This window comes from Ochotona curzoniae, unplaced genomic scaffold (assembly GCF_017591425.1).
Source record: "Ochotona curzoniae isolate NIBS_2020 unplaced genomic scaffold, NIBS_Ocur_1.0 contig_2754, whole genome shotgun sequence".
In the NCBI taxonomy this organism is placed as follows: Eukaryota; Metazoa; Chordata; class Mammalia; order Lagomorpha; family Ochotonidae; genus Ochotona; species Ochotona curzoniae.
Window position 1 is genome coordinate 16,832,116 of NW_024465582.1, and position 19,668 is coordinate 16,851,783.

Consider the following 19,668-nt stretch of genomic DNA (forward strand, 5'->3'; position numbering starts at 1 on the left):
GAGGCTGTTACAGCAGATGGAGTAAGTACCTAGGCGTGGTGAAGGATGGAGGACAGAGGAGAGACTACGAGTTACAGTACAGATATGTTACTCTGAGACTAGATTGGAGAAGGGGAGTGTAGGAGAAAATAATTAGGTGGAGGGGGAGGGGATGATGGATTCGAATCAGCTATGGTGACAGAATAAAAGGTAAGCTGTATTTAGCCTGTGACCTTAGTTTGTGACACTTTCTTAGATTCTTGGGATTTCCTGAGCGGTAGCAATTCTTTCGTCATTCATGGTAGCAGACATGCAGGTGACCGGGGTCACTACGTGCAGCTGGCTCCTACGCAGAGCACTCTTGCAGGAGTGAGCACTGCAGCTGCGGCACCTGCGCTCACTGCAGGCAGGCAGCATCAGAGCAGGCAAATACAGCAGGACACCAGTTAGTGCCAGGGAACTGCAGAGTTACAACGCGCAGCCACAGAAGCACTATACAGTCCCTAAAAAAGGTGACATTCTCCCTATTCTTCTCTGTCACTTTGCCTTTCATGTAAAAATTTAAAAAAAATTTAAAGTGAGGGGGCAGTGCCATGGCATTGCCTCTGGCACTGTCATCCCATACAGGCACTAGTTCAAGTCCCAGCTATTCCACTTCTGACCCAGTTCCCTGTTAATATGCCTAGGAAAGCAGCAGAGGATGGCCCAAGTCCTTGGGCCCTGCCCCGACAGGGGAGATCTGGAGGAGGCTCCCGATTCCTGGTTTCTGACTGTTGAGGCCATTTTGGGGAGTAAACCAGCAGATCCAAGATCTCTCTATATCCCCTACTCTGTCACTCTATCTTTGAAATAAATAATTAAATCTTTAAAAATTAAAAAAAGAAAACATTATAGAAGCATACTTAGTGTTTTGGAAAATTTAACTTAATGCTGGTACATAAAACCGTGTCAGTTACACATAAATGTAGACACATACATATGCAGGTTAATACCGGTTAACACGAGACAAGATGTGTGCTTTTAATATTCTTACACTTAGTTGTTAAATTTTCTCCTGTAAGTATGTAATACCTTTGTAAAAACGAAATTTAGTTCACAGCAAATTAATTGATTAAACAAATAAAAGGGAGAGAACAAAATGAGGAAGAAAGAACCCCCATCATTTAAAAGCTAAATGAATGCAGGGGAGTGGAGCTGACGGATAAATCAAGGGTGAATTTCAAAGGAAAAATTGGGGTCAGTCAATACAATGGTGGTATCATTAACAGGAAGATGCCACTTTAAAACCTGCACAAACTGAATTTAAGGAACAAGTACAAAACAAAGATGAGAGACTACACAAAAACAGTGCAAAGCTTTAGGCACAGGAACAAATAGCCTGCAAGCACAAGCGAGCACACCAGCAAGCGGGAATAAGTCAGTGAGCATTCTGTTATGTGTAGGAGTTACTGAGAAGGCGTTAAGGACTACACTTATCTAGAAACACAATGACAATTTAAGAAAAAGAACAATTCAATATCCATAAAATCAGTTATTTTTCCTTAAGTGGTTTTTCTATATTTAATGTGAATCTATTTTCTATAATGAATTCAATCCCAGACATTGCCATAACTGATTTCCATTCAGAGCTCATATATCTTATTTAAGATTCTAAGTAACTGGGGCCAGCGCTGGCGTGTAGCATGCTAATCCTCCACCCTGTGGCTCCAGCATCCCCTGTGGGTGCCTGTTGAGTTCTGGCCACTCCACTTCCCACTCAGCTCCCTGGCCTGGAAAGCAGCAAAGGATGGCCCAGCCTTGGGCACCTTACGCCCATGTGGGAGACCCAGAAGAAGCTCCGGCTTCTGATCAACTCAATTCTGGGCGTTAGGGGAGTCAATCAACAAATGGAAGACTTCTCCTTCCCTTTTTGTAAAAATCCACCTTTCAAGTAAAATTAAATAAATATTTAAAAAAATACGGAAATAGAGAAAGAGAAATCTTAAGTAACTACACTGTTCCCCTGCCAGGGTCAGGAAGTGTTTTCTGTCATGGGCCAGATCAGAAATAGTTCAGACTCAAAGGACGACACGGTGTCCAGTGGTAACCACTCTATCCAGCTGGACTGTGCAGTCACTGCAGACGCGAGTGAGCGAATAGACTAGATTATATTCCAACAAATATTCATTTGCAAAAACCAAGTAGTTCAGACCTAGCCTCTAGGCCACACCCTGTCCAGCACAGCTTTAGTAAATAAGAAATCCACACACACACAAGAGCAGGCATCTGGCCTCGTGGTGGAAGACGCCCACGTCCCTCACAGGAGACCTGGGTTCGTTTCCCAGCTCTGACCCCCAGTTCTGGGTTCCTGCAGCACACGGCCTGGAGGCCCAGGCTGTCACTTGTCAGACACAGGGAGCCCTGGGCCAAGCTCCCTACTCCCTGCTCCCACTTCAGTGACTGCCAGCATCTGAGGGCTGAACCAGAAGATGAGAGCGCTCCTGCTCCGTGGGACTGTGCGTCTCTTGGCCTCCCAAAATAATTACATGAGCAGAACTGAAACACACACACCCTATGCCTTGCCGAAGATAATAAACACATTCTGGTACACAATTCTAGAGGCTGATTTTTAACTCTAAACTTAGGTATTAATGCTAATCACGTGTATACATACCAAAGGGAATATCAAACCCATCCGCAGGCTGGGAAGCGTGACGCTCCTGCTCTTCCTAAATGAACATCCAATAAACAAACTATGGTTAACTCGAAGAAATCTATTATTTTGGAAAAAAACATTCAATAGCTAGGAAGATTGCAGAATCCTTAATTAGAGGCTCAGTTTCTTTCATTCTGAGCATCATTATCTGTCCCATCAAGTTATGTGCCATAAAACAACTTTGGAAAAGAGTTCATGAAATTCATGAGTCAACCAATTCAGTGTGAAGTTGCTAAGTTATGTGTGACTGTAACAACTGCAATCCCATGGGCCTAGTGTCAACCACTTGGCTTTCCACCCAGCTCGCTGCTAATCCAACTGGGAAGGCGGAAGTCGGCCCAAGTCCTTGGGCCCCTGACACCCACGGGCGAGAACAGGACGCAGCCGCACCTCCTGCCCCCGGCTTGGCCCCGCTGCGTGACCTTCTGGGGAGACGCTCAGCACCTGGGGATCTCTGGGTTCTGGCTCTCCCTCTCCTTGTGCCACCTTGACTTTTAAATAATAAAATCTTGAAAAGTTAGAACAATGGAATCTGTGACTACATGACTCTATACACACTCTTGGGGCAGGCCTTAAAAAAAATCCATGAGTGTTTAAGATCGGACTTAAAATACAGGCTAAATAGCGTACGTTTCCCAAATCTGTATTTGGGGACTCCCAGAGGCATCTCAGAGATCCGGACTGTAACAGGAGCCCTGGTGACATGCCACACACACCGGGGTGCCACAGAAGACAAAGCAGGATGACTGAGAACACAGGGAAAAGACACACAGGTTCTTCCCTGCAGTTCCAGCCTTCCCTTCAGCTGCTTCTCACACCCCTGACCAAGCGCCTGACGGTTTAGGGAGGAAAGCAGCAGGGACCTACGCACGGAGCGACTTCAGGGTTGTCCTGGTCACAGTCCAAGGCCGACAGCCATCACATGAAATAAATCGCAAACACAAGCCAAACAGGAAAGAACCTGGCTGTGTAATACCTGGGGTTTCACAGCCGCTTGGGGATGAGCGCTCTTGGTGACTGAATCCTCCGGTTGTGAAGTGACAGTTGGGTGTCTTTTCAGTTTCTCGGAGCTTTTTGCTTGCAGCTCTTTGAGGGCTCGACGCTTTTGCCTGTTAACCAAAACAGTACAGCATGAAGCACACTCACGCTCACCACAGTATCAGCAGTTTTATGTCTGTATCACAACATGGGAACAATGAGCAGTATTATGCTAAGTTACATTTAGTAGCATTTAATTATATGAGCAACATTTTCTAATGAAAGAAAAACATAAGGAAGGGGAAAAAAAAAATCAAAGAAATGTGAAATTTACATTAACTTCCTCCATTACTGTATTGCTGGATCCAGTGCAGTAGCCTAGTGGCTGAAGCCCTCGCCTTGCATGCACCTGGATCCCATATGGGTGTAGGTTTGTGTCCCAGCTGCTTAACTTCCCATCCAGCTCCCTGCCTGTGGCCTGAGAAAGCAGTCGAGGACGGCCCAAAGCCTTGGGATCCTGTACCTGTGTGTGCGACTCAGAAGAGGCCCCCGACTCCTAGCCTTGGAATGCCTGAGCTTCGGCCATTGCAGCCACTTCAGGAGTAAATTAGTGGACAGAATATCTTTCTGTCTTTCCTTCTCTCTGTATATCTGACTTTCCAATAAAAATAAAGAAATCTTTCAAAGAAATAGCATGTATTACTAATGGAAATCTTAGGATAGGCTATATCTTTCATTGTATTTATTGTGTTAGAACCATTATGGCATTTTCCAACTCTATTTACTGTGGGTTCAAAACTGGTGGCAGAAATCCTACCAGATGACTGCAGGTCCCTATTTGAGGTTCCACTGGAGGGGAACCAGATACCCAAACAGTAAAGGGACAGCTTCAGGACGGAGTATCTGGAAAAGATGGGAGGAACGAACCATTTCTAGAAATAGCATGTATGAAACTTTAAATTCTTTTCTAAGGGCAGCAGAATGGCTCAACTGGCTAATCCTCTGCCTCACTGAGTTGGGATCCCATCTGGGTGACAGTTGGTGTCCTGACTGCTTCACCTCCCATCCAGCTCCCTGCTGATGACCTGGCAAGGCACTCGATGATGGATGCAAGAACCTCTGATCGGCTCAGTTCTGCCGCCTTTGGGGGAGAGCATCAATGGATGGAAGATCTCTCTCTCTCCTTCCCTCTGTAAATCTGATCTGCCTTTCCAATAAAATAAATCTTTTAAAAATTATTTCCTAGACTCATTAATACTTTATGTAAGCAGTGAACACCCAGGGTAAGTAAAATGCTGCATTAAGTGCTCTGCAGACTTTGTGTTAATGATTTGAGGAGAATCTAGAAAGCTGTAGTTTGCTGCTTCATTCCCTATCTGCCTGCAGTGGCCACAACTAAGCTGGAAACTCAGCCTGGGTCTCCCGTGGAGGCAGCAAGAGCTCAGACTCTCAGCCATTCTGCTGCCTGTCAGGGCGTACACTGGCAGGAAGCCGGCCTCAGGGGCCAGCCATCCCATCCTTGTACTTCAGTGGGGGATGCTAGGGCCCTAACTGCGTCACCAAAAGCCTGTCACAGCTTCGTTTGCTCTCATGCACTTTTCACAGTATCTTGAAACTATTTTCTTCATAAATGCTACTGTTTCATTTCAGAATCTTCATTTAAGAGAATATAAAATGATGAACAGACCAGCACTGTGGCACACCAGCCTGCGATACCAGTGTCCCATGAGGGTGCCAACTCTCCACTAATGGCATGGAAAAGCAGCAGAAAATGGCCCAAGTACTTAGGCCCAAGACCCAGATGAAGTCCCAGACTCTTTCCTTTGGTCTTGCCAACCGCAGCAGCTGCAGTCATTTAGGGAGTGAGCTATCAGACGGAAGATTTCTCCCTCTCCCTCTAATTTGGTCTTTCAAATAAATAAATCTTAAAAAATAAGGAAACAATACATCTGATAGGTACTGCACCAAATCTAGGACAGCACCGAGACCATCGTATGGTACCAAACATGCATCTTGTTACAGAAAAGAAAAGTACTCCAGCCTATGAACAGGATAAAATTCCTTGAGAAAATGATAGTTTTTGTTTTACAATATAGTATTTTTTTTTTCAAAACAGACTATTATTTGAAAGGTCAAACAGCAAGAGAGAGATCTTCTAGCCACTGCTTCACTCCTCAAGTGACTGGAGCTGAACCCATCTGAAGCCAGGAGCTGAGAGTGTCTTCCAGGATTCCCATGTGGGTGCAGGGACCCAAGGACTTTAGCCAACTTCTGCTGCTTAACCAAGCCATAAGCAGGGAGCTGGGTCAGAAGTGGAGCAACTGGGACTCAAACTGGCTCCTATATGGGATGCCTGTGCTATAGGCAGAAGCCTAGCTTCCTATGTCACTGTGCCAAGCACAACAGTGCAGAAATTTTGCTCATTACAAGATATATTCAAAAATGACACTTGAACAGGGAACTGAGCATGAAACTATATAAAGTGTACAAGGTGAAACCAGATAAACTGCATCTTTATGACAAATGAGTATGAATAATAATGAACTTGATGGCACAAGACACCGAAATGCCATTTAAAACTTGCCTTTTTTTACTGTCCTTTTCTTGTCTTACTTCAGACGATTCAATTTTGGCCTTCAGAAGCTGCAGCTGTGCAGAATCACCTTGTTCAAATAAGTTATGTGTCAGCTTCTGCTGGCGTTGTTTAAACGCAAGGAGGTTTTCAAGTGGGATGAGCTGTGGCTTCTTATACTAGAAGAAACATCAACAAAATAATAAACATAAACTCAATTGTTCCACATATTAAGAAATTGAGAAAAACATTTCAAAGATGATTTCAAAGGGAGGATACAAAAGCCTGGAGATGCAAAACGGTTGAGTAGTGTGCTTACAACTCCTGACGCAAGGTAATAAGAACTTGGGGAGAACTTTAAAAAACAAAACCTGTGTTTAAAAATTCTTCGGGGTATGGTGGGAGGGGGCATTGTGGCATGGTGGGTGAAGCCGCTGCCTATGACACCTGCACCCCACAGGGGCGCCAGTTCAACATCAGACTTCTCCACTTGTGATCCAGCTCCTCGTTGCCATGCCGGAGAAAGCAGCCAGAGACGCCCAAGTACTTAGGCCCCTGCACCCACATGAGAAGCAGGATGGATCCTGACTCCTGGCTTCACCATGGCCCTGCCCTGGCTGTTACAGGCCACGAGCCAGTGAATGAAAGGTGAATCTCTACCTCTGCCTTTCAAATAAGTAAAACTTTAAAAGCTAGTGCGTAAGTAAATCTTTAAAAAAATTTCTACACAGGGTCAGCACTTCAGCGTACTAGATGGAATCTCCTGCAATGCTGGCATCCTATATGGACATCAGCCCAAATTCTTGCTACCCCAATTTCAGCTCATCTCCTTACTAACGCAACTTGGAATGGAACAAAAACAGCCCAATCCTTGGACTCCTGCTTCCACGAGAGACCTGGAAGAAACCCAGGGCTTCTGACGTCAACGTGGACCGAATTCAGCTGTTGGCAGCCACTTAGGGGGTGAACCAACAGAGGGAAGATCTTTCTCTCTGCAATTCTGCTTTTCAAATAAATACTTTTAAAAAATTATTCTCAAAATCTCTTATTCTACCCCTTCAATCCGCTCACCTTCTAGTCATGTGTTCAGACAAAAAGGAGGCATGGTAAATATTTTTTCTTTTTTTTTTTTTTTTTTTTTATTTTTATTATTTTTTATTGGAAAGGCGGATATACAGAGAGGAGAGACAGAGAGGAAGATCTTCCGTCCGATGACTCACTCCCCAAGTGAGCCGCAATGGGCCGATACTATGCCGATCCGAAGCCAGGAGCCTCTTCCGGGTCTCCCACGCGGGTGCAGGGTCCCAAAGCTTTGGGCCGTCCTCGACTGCTTTCCCAGGCCACAGGCAGGGAGCTGGAAGGGAAGCGGGGCTGCCGGGATTAGAACCGGCACCCATATGGGATCCCGGGCGTGCAAGGCGAGGACTTAACCACTTGCGCCACCGCGCCGGGCCCGGTAAATATTTTTTCTAAGGAATAATTGTTATGGGGCCAGACCAATTGGCTAATCCTCAGACTGCAAGTGCTGGCATCCTATATTGGCATTGATTCTTGTAACAGCTGCTCCACTCCCCCTCTAGCTCCCCACCAATGGCCTAGCTAACAGTGGAGGACGGCCCAAAGCCTTAGGATTCTGTACTTGAGTGGGAGACCCAAAAGAAGCTCTTGGCTCCTGGCTGTGGATTGGCTTAGCTCCAGGCATTGGCATCTGCTCCAGCAGATAGAAGATCCTTCTCATTGTAAATCTGCCTTTCCAATAAAAATAAATAAATCTTAAAAATAAGAAAGAGTAACTGCTACTTTTCTACTAGCATGTTCAAAACTTAAAAGGACATGAGAAGAATGAACTAGTAAGATACTACTTACAAGCTGGAACCTAAACAATTTGAATTTTAATAAATCAAGGATTATATCTTTAAAGAGGCAGAGTCATAAAGCTACCATTTTGCTTTAGGTACAGCTAAAACAAACCCTAGGATCACCAAATGATTATAACCGCCAAATGTTTCAAAGAAAACCATATCACAAGAGCTAGGAACCTTGCTCAATATGTGCGCTGGGTCACTACTTCCACACGCACCCCACACAGGAGTCTGATTAGCGGGCAATTTACTGTCCTTTTTTCTTCTCTGAGTAAAACAAATTATTTTGAGTGAGTCTAGTAATGGGCAGGCAAGCAACATGGTGCGGCACATTAACTGCAGCTTGCAACACCTGCTTTCCCAGTCGGTGTTCATTTGGCTCCCAGCTGCTTCACTTCCTAGGCCTGAACCATGCGACAGCCCAAGCACTGCTCCTGCCATCCACGGGGGAGACCCAGATGGAGTTCCAGCCTCCTGCTTTTGGCCTGACCTTGCCCTGGCTGATGAAGGCACTGGGAAGCAATGGAGCAGACGGAAGATCTCTTTCTGCCTTTCAAGTAGCTGAGAATAAACATATTGATAGGCCAGATAAACCAAACACCTTTGAAATATAGTATTATTTAAATTTGGTTTTTATGTTGATTGCCATAAACAGAAGCACCGTCTTTAAAACAGAAATGTGCAAGAGCTCTCCATTGAACATACAGTACTGAGGACATGAAAAATGCCTGCTTTTGCATCATCAATGGACAAGAATTCATTACCGTATTTTCTGGAGATAAGCATGAATGAAGCAATGATAGTCCTGAAAATTTGCTCTCCTCTGCAACAGCTCTGATAGGTACTGCAGGAACTGCAACTGATGCCCTGGAGCTCGCCGAGACCAGTGGAGGAGGAAATTGTAGGTGCAACAAGGGGAGTCCAAGGGAATTCGGAGGAGGAATCTCCAGGGGCCCCACCTTAATATTAGGTATTTTGGGGGGACTTAACATTACTGAAGAATCCTGCTGAGGTGTCACGTTTGCAGGTCCAACATCCCAATCCAAGTTCACCTGCTTCGGGATCTCTCTAGCCACAGTTTGTGCCCGCTTCCCAGCAGCTGTTGAGGCGGCTTCCTCATTATGCTGGCTTCCATCCCAAGGAGATACTGATGGAGGGCACATTACAGTCTGGGTCAGAGGAGGCTGCAAAGAGTCCGAGACTCCCCAAGCCTCTCTTGGTTGGGCCAGAGGCCTGATGGGAACTGCAGGTAAGCAAAGGGGCCTGAACTCCTGCTTAGGCAGAAAATGAAGCAAAGGAAAACCATCGCTAGGACTAAAAGTTTCTGCAGGCGGGAGGAGTCTAGGTGTTTTCGGAAAAACAGAAGGTGTGGACAGAAGGTAGAGGTGAGTACTTCCAGCAGGAGCCACGGCCGACCCTGAGGGTGGCAAGCTTTCAGATGCTGGAGTTGGTTCTCTCTTCTGGGTTTGGCTGCCTAAACGAAGTGAAGGAATACTCTCATGTGGAACATTCTGGAAGAGAAGAGTGATATTGGGTAGGTTTAGCATATGTTACACATTGCTTATTTGGGAGATATTCAATATGTATTAAGGGTGGGGGTGTGCAGTGGAACTACTAGGACATGGATGATATTTTCCTATGCATTACCGGTAAATTCCCATTGCTGTTTTGATCAGCTTGGGTAATTCCTTCTTGGCAGTGAGGGCTGTCCTTGCCAGGTTCTTTGCTGTACCCTCCCATCGAATGTGGCTTAATGAAAGAACTTTCCTTAGGATTTCTGCTGTTCTCTTCAACACAATCATTTCTGTTTGTGGGGTTCGATGCTTGCCTTTCCTGTAAGCGCACAGGCTGAGACGGCTGAAGGAGCTGATGTATATCTGGCAGGTTAGAGAAGGAAGATCCTACTATTTGCATTAAGCTCAAGAAGTTGATCTGTTGCAGCTGAAACAAAACAGAAATCAGAGACGTGTTAAAAATCAATGAAAATATAAAAGCAATGATCATCTGAATATACTGTAACAGGGATACTTCTGTCTCATCTGGCAGATTCAGGAGCGCTCAGCAGGCAGTAAAGCAACACTTCTTTTTATACAATACCAAGGTTTTATTAGACAGAGTCAGGTGGGGTGGAGGTTGTGGGACAGCGAGCTTCTATACCCACAACTGCTAGGATAGGCTAGGCCTGAAGCCAGCAGACACCAAGGCAGATGGCAGAAACCCAGGACCCCGAGTCATCCTGCTGTGTCTCGGCCCTTCAGCAGCAGGAAGCTGGACTCCGCAGCTGTGTAACCCAGACGCTCCTCTCGGGGTTGTGGGAATCTTGACATCTTAACTCTAGGTCAAAGACCCGTTCTGACGCTGCTTTTTATTTTTTTAAGAGAAAACAAGATAGAGCTTCCTCTTGACTGAGAATGAGTATTAACTCATGAATGAGACCTGTGACTTCGACTTTTTATAAACAACCAGAGACTAGAGAAGGATGCAATGCAGTGGAAGCTAATTAAAAGAGTCCCAGAAAGAAGCATTGGGTGCAGCATTTTAAAATGCTGCTTGAAACGCCAATGACAGAATGTGTGGTGTGAGTCCCAGCTCCTCCACCTGTGGTCCAGCTTCCTGCTAATGAGCTCCTGGAAAGCAAAAGATGGCCTTGGCTATTCACGTGGAAGAACAGGACTGAGTTCTGGGCTACTGGCTCTAGTCTGGCCCAACTGTGGCTGTTGCAGGGATGTGAGAAGTGAATTAGTGAAAGATTTTGATCCTTTCTCTTCCTCTCGCTCCGTCTTTCAAATAAGAAGAAAGGCGGGCAGGGAGAGGGAGAGAAGGACATACAGACAACAGAGGGAGGGAGGGAAGAGAGCAGAGAAAGGGGAAAGATGGATGAATGGATTCCTAGAAAGAAGACAGTCACACACAGGTGAAGAGTGAGGGATTGGAGACAGGCTCTGTGTTGCAGCTGGTTAAGCTGCTGCCTGTGAGGCTGGCATCCTTTACGGGCACAGGTTTCAGTCCCAGTTGCTCCACTTCCAACAGAGCTCCTTGCTGATGCTCCAGAGAAAGCAGAGGAAGATGGATCCAGTCCTTGGGCCCATGTCATCTAGGTGGGAGAAATGGACAGAGTTCCAGGCTCCTGGCTCTCTCAGCTGGACTAGCCTCAGCCATCAGGGAGCGAACCAGCAGTTGGAGGATCTCATTCTCTCTGTAACCTACCCTTCAAATAAACAAATACAAGATTTGGAAGGGCTGCCTGGGTGAGAGGCAAAGGCAGCTAAACAGTGATTTCCACATGTTGCTGCACATTTAGAATCATCTCAGCAGCCTGAAGATGCACCTGAGGCCAAGTCACTCAATAACCGCTATATCAGAAAAACAGGGAAAGTAGCCAAGGGCAAACATTAAGATATCCTGGAAACTGAGCCCGGTGCAGTAGCCTAACAGCTCAAGTCCTTACTTTGCACTGCCAGGACCCCATATGGGCATCGGTTCGTGTCCTGGCTGCCCAGTTTCCCATCCAGCTCCCTGTTTGTGGCCTGGGAAAAGCAGTAGAGGACAGCCCAAAGCCTTGGGACCCTGCACCCATGTGGGAGACCCAGAAGAGACTCCTGGCTCCTGACTTCAGATCAGCACAGCTCTGGCCATTGTGGCCACTGGGCTAGTGAATCAATGGATCAAGGATTTTCCTGTTTCTTTCTGTATGTCTGGCTTTCCAATGAAAGTAAAATAAAATATTTTTAAAAACAAAAAAAAGAGATGACCTGGAAATTTTCAAGTGCAAAAAGGCTTCGGACATATTGGCATATACACTAGCTTGCTTCCACCTGCAATGCCAATATCAAATATGGTGCCAGTTCAAATCCCAGCTGCCCCATGGCCAATCCAGCTCCCTGCTAATGGCCTGGGGAAAAAAAAAAAAAACAGAAGACGGCCTAAATACTTGGGTCCCCAATACCCACTTGTGATATTTGCAAGGAGCCGTCAGCTCCTTGCTTCCTTCTGGTCCAGTCCTGGAGCGTTAATCAGCAATGGATGCTCTCTCTGTCACTGTTTTCAAATAAATACATGAATCTTTAAAAAACTGACTCACATAGTATACAAATTTGCACCTGAAATTTAGTGAAGATTTAAAAAGATTTATTTATTTTTATTGAGAAGGCAGACATACAAAATGAAGGAGAGACAGATCTTTCATTAGCTGATTCACTCCCCAAGTGGCTGCAATAGCCAGAGCTAAGCCAAACCAAATCCAGGAGCCAGGAGTTTCTTCCTGGCCTCCCACTCAGGTGCAGAATTCTAAGGCTCTGGGCAATCCTTTACTGCCCTCCCTCACTGCCCTCCCAGGCCACAAGCAGGCAGCTGGATGAGAAATGAAGCAACTGAGACATGAACCGGTGCCTATGTGGGATGCTGACGCACGCAAGGCGATGATTTAGTCAGTGGGCCATCACGGTGGGCCCTTGACGATTTTAAAATAGGAGAGTGGGGGCCAGTTCGTGTAGGAGGCAATAGCCTGTGTCACAACATAAGCCTGACTTTGGAGTAGAGGCCCACAGCTTGATTTCCCCACTCACCACTGTGAGCAGGTGCAGCCCTAAGGGGTCAACAGAACGAAGACGCTTGTGGTGAGAAAGGTGGAGCTTAGCCTAGACTCCAGGCCTTAGGGTAGCAATTTCTGGATGACAAGCAGTGCTCAAAACACAGAAATTGGCTGCAACTTAATTCCATCTTGTATATGTCCACAAGCTTATCAATATTTTAAATTTACATATATACATATATATTATGTAGAACTTATGTACACAACCATATGCTTACCTGAACTAATTTCAGCATTTCATCTTGGAGCAGCTGACTAACAGAACCAGAAGGGTTTGGCGACGGAGCCACGTGCTCGTGGCCCTGCGTCTGCCGAGGAGCTGCAGGCGTTTGTGAAGCCACACTGACTCCACTTGGCACCGGGGGCGGGGCTGGAGGCTCTGCTTCACATGCAGAAATCTGCGCACTACGTGAAAGCATGGAGATGACAAAAAATACATTCATCAACACCACCAATAAAAAACGGGTGTTTGTGATCTGAACATGCCGACACCACTTCAGCTTTCAGAAAACTCTCGGCTGTAAAGCCCGTTTCTCTAGCACCCATCAGTCCCTGAACTTCTGTGACTGGTCATCTCAATGCCTTACTGGGGACCCTGCCTGGTCAGCAATGGTCCCTTCCTATGCCGTTACAACAGTTCACATTTTACCTGTCTGGTGTCTGTAGACATCTGATTTTGAGAAACATCCAATCATTGAAATAAACAGTAAAGACTTCACAGCTCCCTGATGAACCTGAGAAACCTATAGAATAGGGTCCAATGCTTGAGATCTTACCAGGAGGGAGACTTCGAGCAAGCTCCTGCTTCCTGGCTACAATCTGACACAGCCCCAGGCATTTCAGCCAATTTGGGAGTGAGCAAGCAAGTGGAAACTCTCTCTCTGCCTCTCAGGGTAACTCTGATGTTCAAATAACATTTAAAAAATAAATAGAAGCTTGAAAAAGTAAATGAAGAATGCGTTTTAGGGCACAGCACAGTGGCCTAGCAGCTAAAGTCCTTGCCTTGAACATGCCAGGATCCCACATGGGCGCTGTTTCTAATCCTGCCAGCTCCACTTCCCATCCAGCTCCCTATTTGTGGCCTGGGAAAGCAGTGGAGGATGGCCCAATGCTTTGGGACTCTGCATCCACGTGGGAGACCTGGAGGAAGTTCCTGGTCCTGGCTCCTGCTTGGCACAGCACCGGCCATTGTGGTCACTTTGGGAGTGAATCATTAGATGGAAGATCTTCCTCTCTGTCTCTCCTCCCCACCGTATATCTGACTTCTTAATAAAAATAAATCTTTTTTAAAAGGATTTATTTATTTTTATTGGAAAGGCAACTTTAAGAGAGAAAGAGATAATGGAAAGAAAGATCTTTCCACTGGTTCACTCTCCAAGTGTCCACAAAGCCGGAGCTGAGCTGATCCAAAGCCAGGAGATCAGAGCCTCTTCCGGGTCTCCCATGCAGGTGCAGGGTCCCAAGGCTTTGAGCCATCCTCCACTACTTTCCCAGGCCACAAGCAGGGAGCTGGATGGGAAGTGGAGCTGGCGGGATTAGAACTGGTGCCCATATGGGATCCCGGCGCGTTCAAGGCGAGGACTTTAGCTGCTAGGCCACGTCGCCAGGCCCAGGGCACTAAGTCTTTTTTTAAAAGATTTATTTTTATTATGTTTTTATTGGAAAGGCAGATATACAGAGAGGAGAGACACAGAGGAAGATCTTCCATCCAATGATTCACTCCCCAAGTGAGCGCAATGGCCGATACTATGCCGATCCAAAGCCAGGAGCCTCTTCCGGGTCTCCCACGCGGGTGCAGGTTCCCAAAGCTCTGGGCCGTCCTCGACTGTTTTCCCGGGCCACAGGCAGGGAGCTGGAAGGGAAGCGGGGCTGCCGGGATTAGAACCGGCGCCCATATGGGATCCCGGGTGTGCAAGTTGAGGACCTTAACCACTGCTGCCACCGTGCCGGGCCCAGGGCACTAAGTCTTATCTAACACCAGGTACCTCCTTCCTGAGGAGTGCTTTGCCTACGTGACCTGCCAGGTGTACTGCCGGGTGTCACGTAGGCCCTCAGGCCTGGAGTTCACACAACCCCCAGCCAAGAAAGTAAGGCAGAAATCACAAAAGCAGAGAACACTTAGGTTCTTCAGGATCCTGGTGCATGCAAGGTGAGTACTTCAACCACTAAGCTACTGCACTGGGCCCAAAATACTTAATTTTTGCATTAGGAAAATTACTGCAGATGAGGCTCAGCACGGTAGCCTAGTCCTCGCCTTGCATGCACCAGGATCCTGTATGGGCAAATTTTGTCCCAACGGCCTTGCTTCTCATCCAGCTCCCTGCCTGTGGCCTGGGAAAGCAATCAAGGAGGCTTAAAGCCTTGGGCCCCGTACCAGAGTGACAGATCCGGAAGAAGCTCCTGGCCTCTGATCGGCTCAGCTGCAGCTGTTGCAGCCACCTGAGGCGTGCACCAGTGGACGGAAGATCTTCCTCTCTGTCTCTCCTCTCTGTATATCTGCCTTTCCGATTTAAAAAAAAAAAAAAACTTATGCAGATGAAAGAGGCCTTAGTGTCTTTCCCTCTCCTGCAACTCTGCCTTTCAAATGCATCAGTCCAAAAAACCCTCCGTGTTTACCTTAAGAAATGAACATTAAGGTCAAACAAGCGCTGGTTTTTAAATAAGACTTTGGAAGAATGATTCCTTCAACATTAACAGGTGCTCAATATTTTCTAGGTAAATAAATGTCATAAATTAAACAAGGAAGTAGGCAGTTGTATTAAAATAAATCAATAGCTATTTCTAAAATGAAAAGAACATACTAAATTGCATTTAAGTTTATTCACTCATTCAACAGTAATATGTGCCTTTCATCAAGTACCTAATAAACTTAGTAACAAAACTACCTGGCAAATCCACAAAAAGCCAGTATTGTAATTGATCTGCCTATTTTCAGACAACTCTATTGTGCTGTGCTTTCAAAAAGGAGCGAGGAGAATAGTTATGTAAAATTTGAGTAAATTTGTGCTAGGGCCTGGTGGCGTGGCCTAGTGGTAAAGGTCCTCGCTTTGAACGCGCCGGGATCCCGTATGGTTGCCGGTTCTAATCCAGGCAGCTTCACTTCCTCTCTGTCTCTCCTCTTCTCTGTATATCTGACTTTGTATTAAAAAAAAAAAAATCGAGTGAATTTGTGCTAGATTTCTATGATTTTGACAAGATTCAACACTAAGCACTCTGTAACTTCTGTAAAAGTGTGTTTTTTTTTTTTTTAAGATTTTACTTTTAATGAAAAGGTAGATTTACAGAGAGGGAGAGACAGATAAAGATCTTCGATCTGCTGATTCACTCTCCAAACGGCCTCAGTGGACAGAGCTAAGCCAATCCAGAGTAGGAGCCAAGAGCTACGTCCAGGTCTCCAACATGAATGTAGGGTCTCAAGGCTCTGGGCAGTCCTCCACTGCTTTCCCAGGCCACCAGCAGGAAGCTGGAGGGAGGTGAAGCAGCTGGGATTACAACCGGCGCCCATGTGGGATCTGGTGGATACAAGGCAAGGACTTTAGCCGCTAGGCTCTCATGCCGGGCCCTCTGTACAAGTTTAAAAGTCAGAAGTGGATGAACTGTTCCAAGAGAGAAAAGTCTCTCCAACGCAGTTTGAAATGTTACAAGCCAGAAGTAAACATCAATTACGTGTTTCTATAATACAGAAGACACTATTCCTTTTCTTCTATCTGTAGAAAAAAATACTTGATTTATCAGCTGTTTTAACAGTTTCTTGAAAACACAGATGTCAGAAAGAACCCAACATTACCACAGCGTAACAAGGATGTGTCCAGGGCGCTGTCAACACCTCACTGGCTTCCATCTTTTCTTGGTTTTAGTTAAAACAGTAATTATTTCAAAATGGCATAGTATGCATCACTGCATTCCCTCACTTATAAAAACATGGTTATTTCAGATTGGTGCAGAAGGCAAAAATACTTACCTAGACATTTCTGAGTTTGTATCTGCCCTAAAAGAGGGAGAAATGGCATGTTCAGGGTGTTCGAGGGCGTCAATCATTCTGTAAATAAAGATTAGTCATTAGGAAGCAAGATATTGTTTGCATTATCAGAAGTCCAGGTGATGTAATAACTAGCCATCTGAAGTATAAACAGCCTCTCCTCCCACGCAATGCTTAGCTCATAATTACCATCTGTTTACACTGGTCTCCATAGCAATTAGTCACAGATCCAAACAAAAGCTAAGAATAAGTCCGGATGACATAACATGCAACTTAAACCCTCCTGTTTAGTAATGAAAACGGAGTATGAACTAAGAGGACACGAGAGGACTGCCGGGACTGGGCTCCCTCATGACGGGGACAGGCACTGGACTCGGTGTACCCGCGTCTTCTCTCACAACTGACGCTGTACAAATCAGCCTTTTAAATATGTATGTATTGGGGCTAGTGTGAAGGCTCAATTGGCTAATCCTCTGACTTGCAAGTGCCGGGATCTCATCTGGGCACCAGATTGTGTCCCAGCTGCTCCACACTTCCCATCCAGCTCCCTGCTTGTGGCCTGGGAAAGCAGTCGAGGTTGGTCCAAAGCCTTGAGACCCTGCACCCTTGTGGGAGACCAGGAAGAGGTTCCTGGATCCTGGCTTCAGATCAGTTTAGGGGTGATCATTGTATTCACCTGGGAAGTGAACCAGTGGGTAGAAGATCTTTGTCTCTCCTCTTTCTGTATATCTCGCTTTGCAATAACAATAAATAAATCTTAAAAAAAAAAAAGTTACAGACAAGCAGACACAGGTACACAGGGACTGGAGAGAAGATCTTCCACCTTCTGGTTCACTCTTCAAATGACTGCAAAAGCTGGACCAGGCTGAAGCCAGGAGCTTCATCCAGGTCTCCCAGGTAGGTGGCAGGGGCCCAAACACTTGGGCCAGCTTCCACTGGTTTTCCAGGCCATTATCAGAGAGCTGGAAACCGCACAGATGGAAAAATGAACCAGCAGCCATCTGGGATGTCAGCCCTGCAGAAAGCAGCTTTAACCACAACACCACAACACTAGCTCTAAGGTTAGCTTTTACGAACAGTAATATCTAATTAGTTATACAGGTATATGATATTACAGGTTTCTTTTTGGTGAATTATCCATAGTAAAACAAAACTGCACGCTGAAACAGTAAGAAAATTATGCTGCCTCTCCTATCCATGGTAACTCTAAAATTTCTAAAATCCTACAATAAGAAATCACATCCTAACCGCAACACAGAAAAACTGCCAGAAAATGAGCGAGCAGAGGACACGAGCATCACAGCCCTAACGGGCAGTGCGCAGCCGCCAGAGCACAACAGTGAGGGACAGGTGCACAATGCGTGCTCGAGTCCACAAAAAGGCAACTGCGACAACTGTGGTGGTGTGGCAAGTTAAGCCGCTGCTTGGCATGCCATATCCAAGCACTGATTCACGTTCCGGCTACTCCATTTCTGATTCAGATTTCTGCTAATGTACTTGCAAAACAGCTGACGGCTCAGGTACGTGGGCCCTGCCACCCACACCAGACATCCACAAGTTTTTGGCTCCTGGCTTCAACCTGATCCACAAGTGACTGTTGCAGGCACTTGGGAATTAAACTTGTAGAAAAGATCATTCTCTCTTTCAAATAAATAAATGGAAGATATTCTGATGTACCAGACTAAGCCACTGCCTGGGATACCCAAATTCCACACTGGAGTATCAGTTTGAGTTCCAGTACCTTATTTCCAGGCCACCTTCAAGAACTTCTGATATGCCTGGAAAGGTAGTAGATGACAGCCCAAGTACTCGGGTCCCCACCATTCATGTGACAGACCTGAATGGAGTGCCTGGCTCCTGTATTCATTTAAAATCAACCAGATACCGTGGCATAGCACTTAAAGCCACTGCCTGCTACACCAGCATCCCATATAAGCACTGGTTCAAGTCTCCACTGTTCTACTTCTGATCCAGCTCCCTGGTAATATGCCTGGAAAAGCAGTTAAAAAGAAAGAAATTGCCCAAGTATCTGGGCCTCTTCATCCATATGGATGATCGGGACTAAGCTGCTGGTTCCTGGGTTGGACTGGCCCAGCCCCAGCAGCTACAGCCATTTGGGGAGTGAACTAACAAAAAGATGATCTTTCTCTGTCCCTCTAACACTTTTAAATAACAAAGTTAATGTTAAAAATGAAAAATTAAAAATGGAATCAGTAGGCAAAAGTGATTCTGTAAGTAGAAATTGAATATACTCCTGTCTACTAAAGACTATTTTACTTTGACAAGGCTGATAATGAGAGAACAAAAGGCATTCTGGGCATTGCTGTTTATTCCACCATAATACAGCAACATAACAAAAAAACCCAACAACAACAAAATAATTACTGAAAAAAAAAATCACATTTTCACTAAAAAACAATTCTGCCATAAAGTATGTATTATAAATTATGAAGAAAAAGTCAGAAGGAAGCTCCACTGAGGCAAACGAGCCACTTACACAATTCCTGCAGGTTTCACCTTACTTTCCAGTTCAGTCTGCTCTTCCTCCTTACTTGTCTCTGATGGTTCATCCCTGGGGAACTGGAACACTTCTGTGAAATGCTGTTAAAATTAATGGTACCCCAAAATGGAGTGAAACAAAGACACATTACTGTCATGGGTATTCTGAGTTTCACAGAAGCTACTTGCCAAAGTAACTTAAAACAGGTTAAAAGCCAAGTGAGAAACCAAACACTACAGTATACTCCCAGTCCTGCCCTAAGTGGGTGTTTAGACTGTGTGGCGGCCTTTAACCCATCCCGAGTTACTGCACATTCTACGGTACGAGATGACCTGGACCACATCTACACACTTGCACCATTACCTGGTTATTAGCTACCCTTCAAGAACAACTCTAAAATTAAGAAAACGAATCCTTTCAAGAAGAACAGTTATGGTAACTGGAAGTGTCTGTGTCCCATCTGGAAATCCAGGGTACACAGTTTGAGAGAGATGATGCAAGGAAGTTCATGG

The 19,668-nt window shown here is 45.6% G+C and overlaps 1 protein-coding gene across 1 annotated transcript in view; it reads right to left on the reverse strand.

Moving 5' to 3' along the window:
* CPLANE1 (ciliogenesis and planar polarity effector 1) overlaps window positions 1–19,668 on the reverse strand; it is an 88,252-nt gene that overhangs the window by 25,163 nt on the left and 43,421 nt on the right. Inside the window, exons 30-37 of the mRNA XM_040977331.1 lie at window positions 19,154–19,257; window positions 16,639–16,716; window positions 12,896–13,082; window positions 9,734–10,027; window positions 8,851–9,597; window positions 6,237–6,403; window positions 3,651–3,783; window positions 2,633–2,687 (exon numbers count right to left, since the gene is read on the reverse strand). Coding sequence (XP_040833265.1) covers window positions 2,633–2,687; window positions 3,651–3,783; window positions 6,237–6,403; window positions 8,851–9,597; window positions 9,734–10,027; window positions 12,896–13,082; window positions 16,639–16,716; window positions 19,154–19,257 — 1,765 coding nt within the window. The remainder of the gene's footprint in view (window positions 1–2,632; window positions 2,688–3,650; window positions 3,784–6,236; window positions 6,404–8,850; window positions 9,598–9,733; window positions 10,028–12,895; window positions 13,083–16,638; window positions 16,717–19,153; window positions 19,258–19,668) is intronic.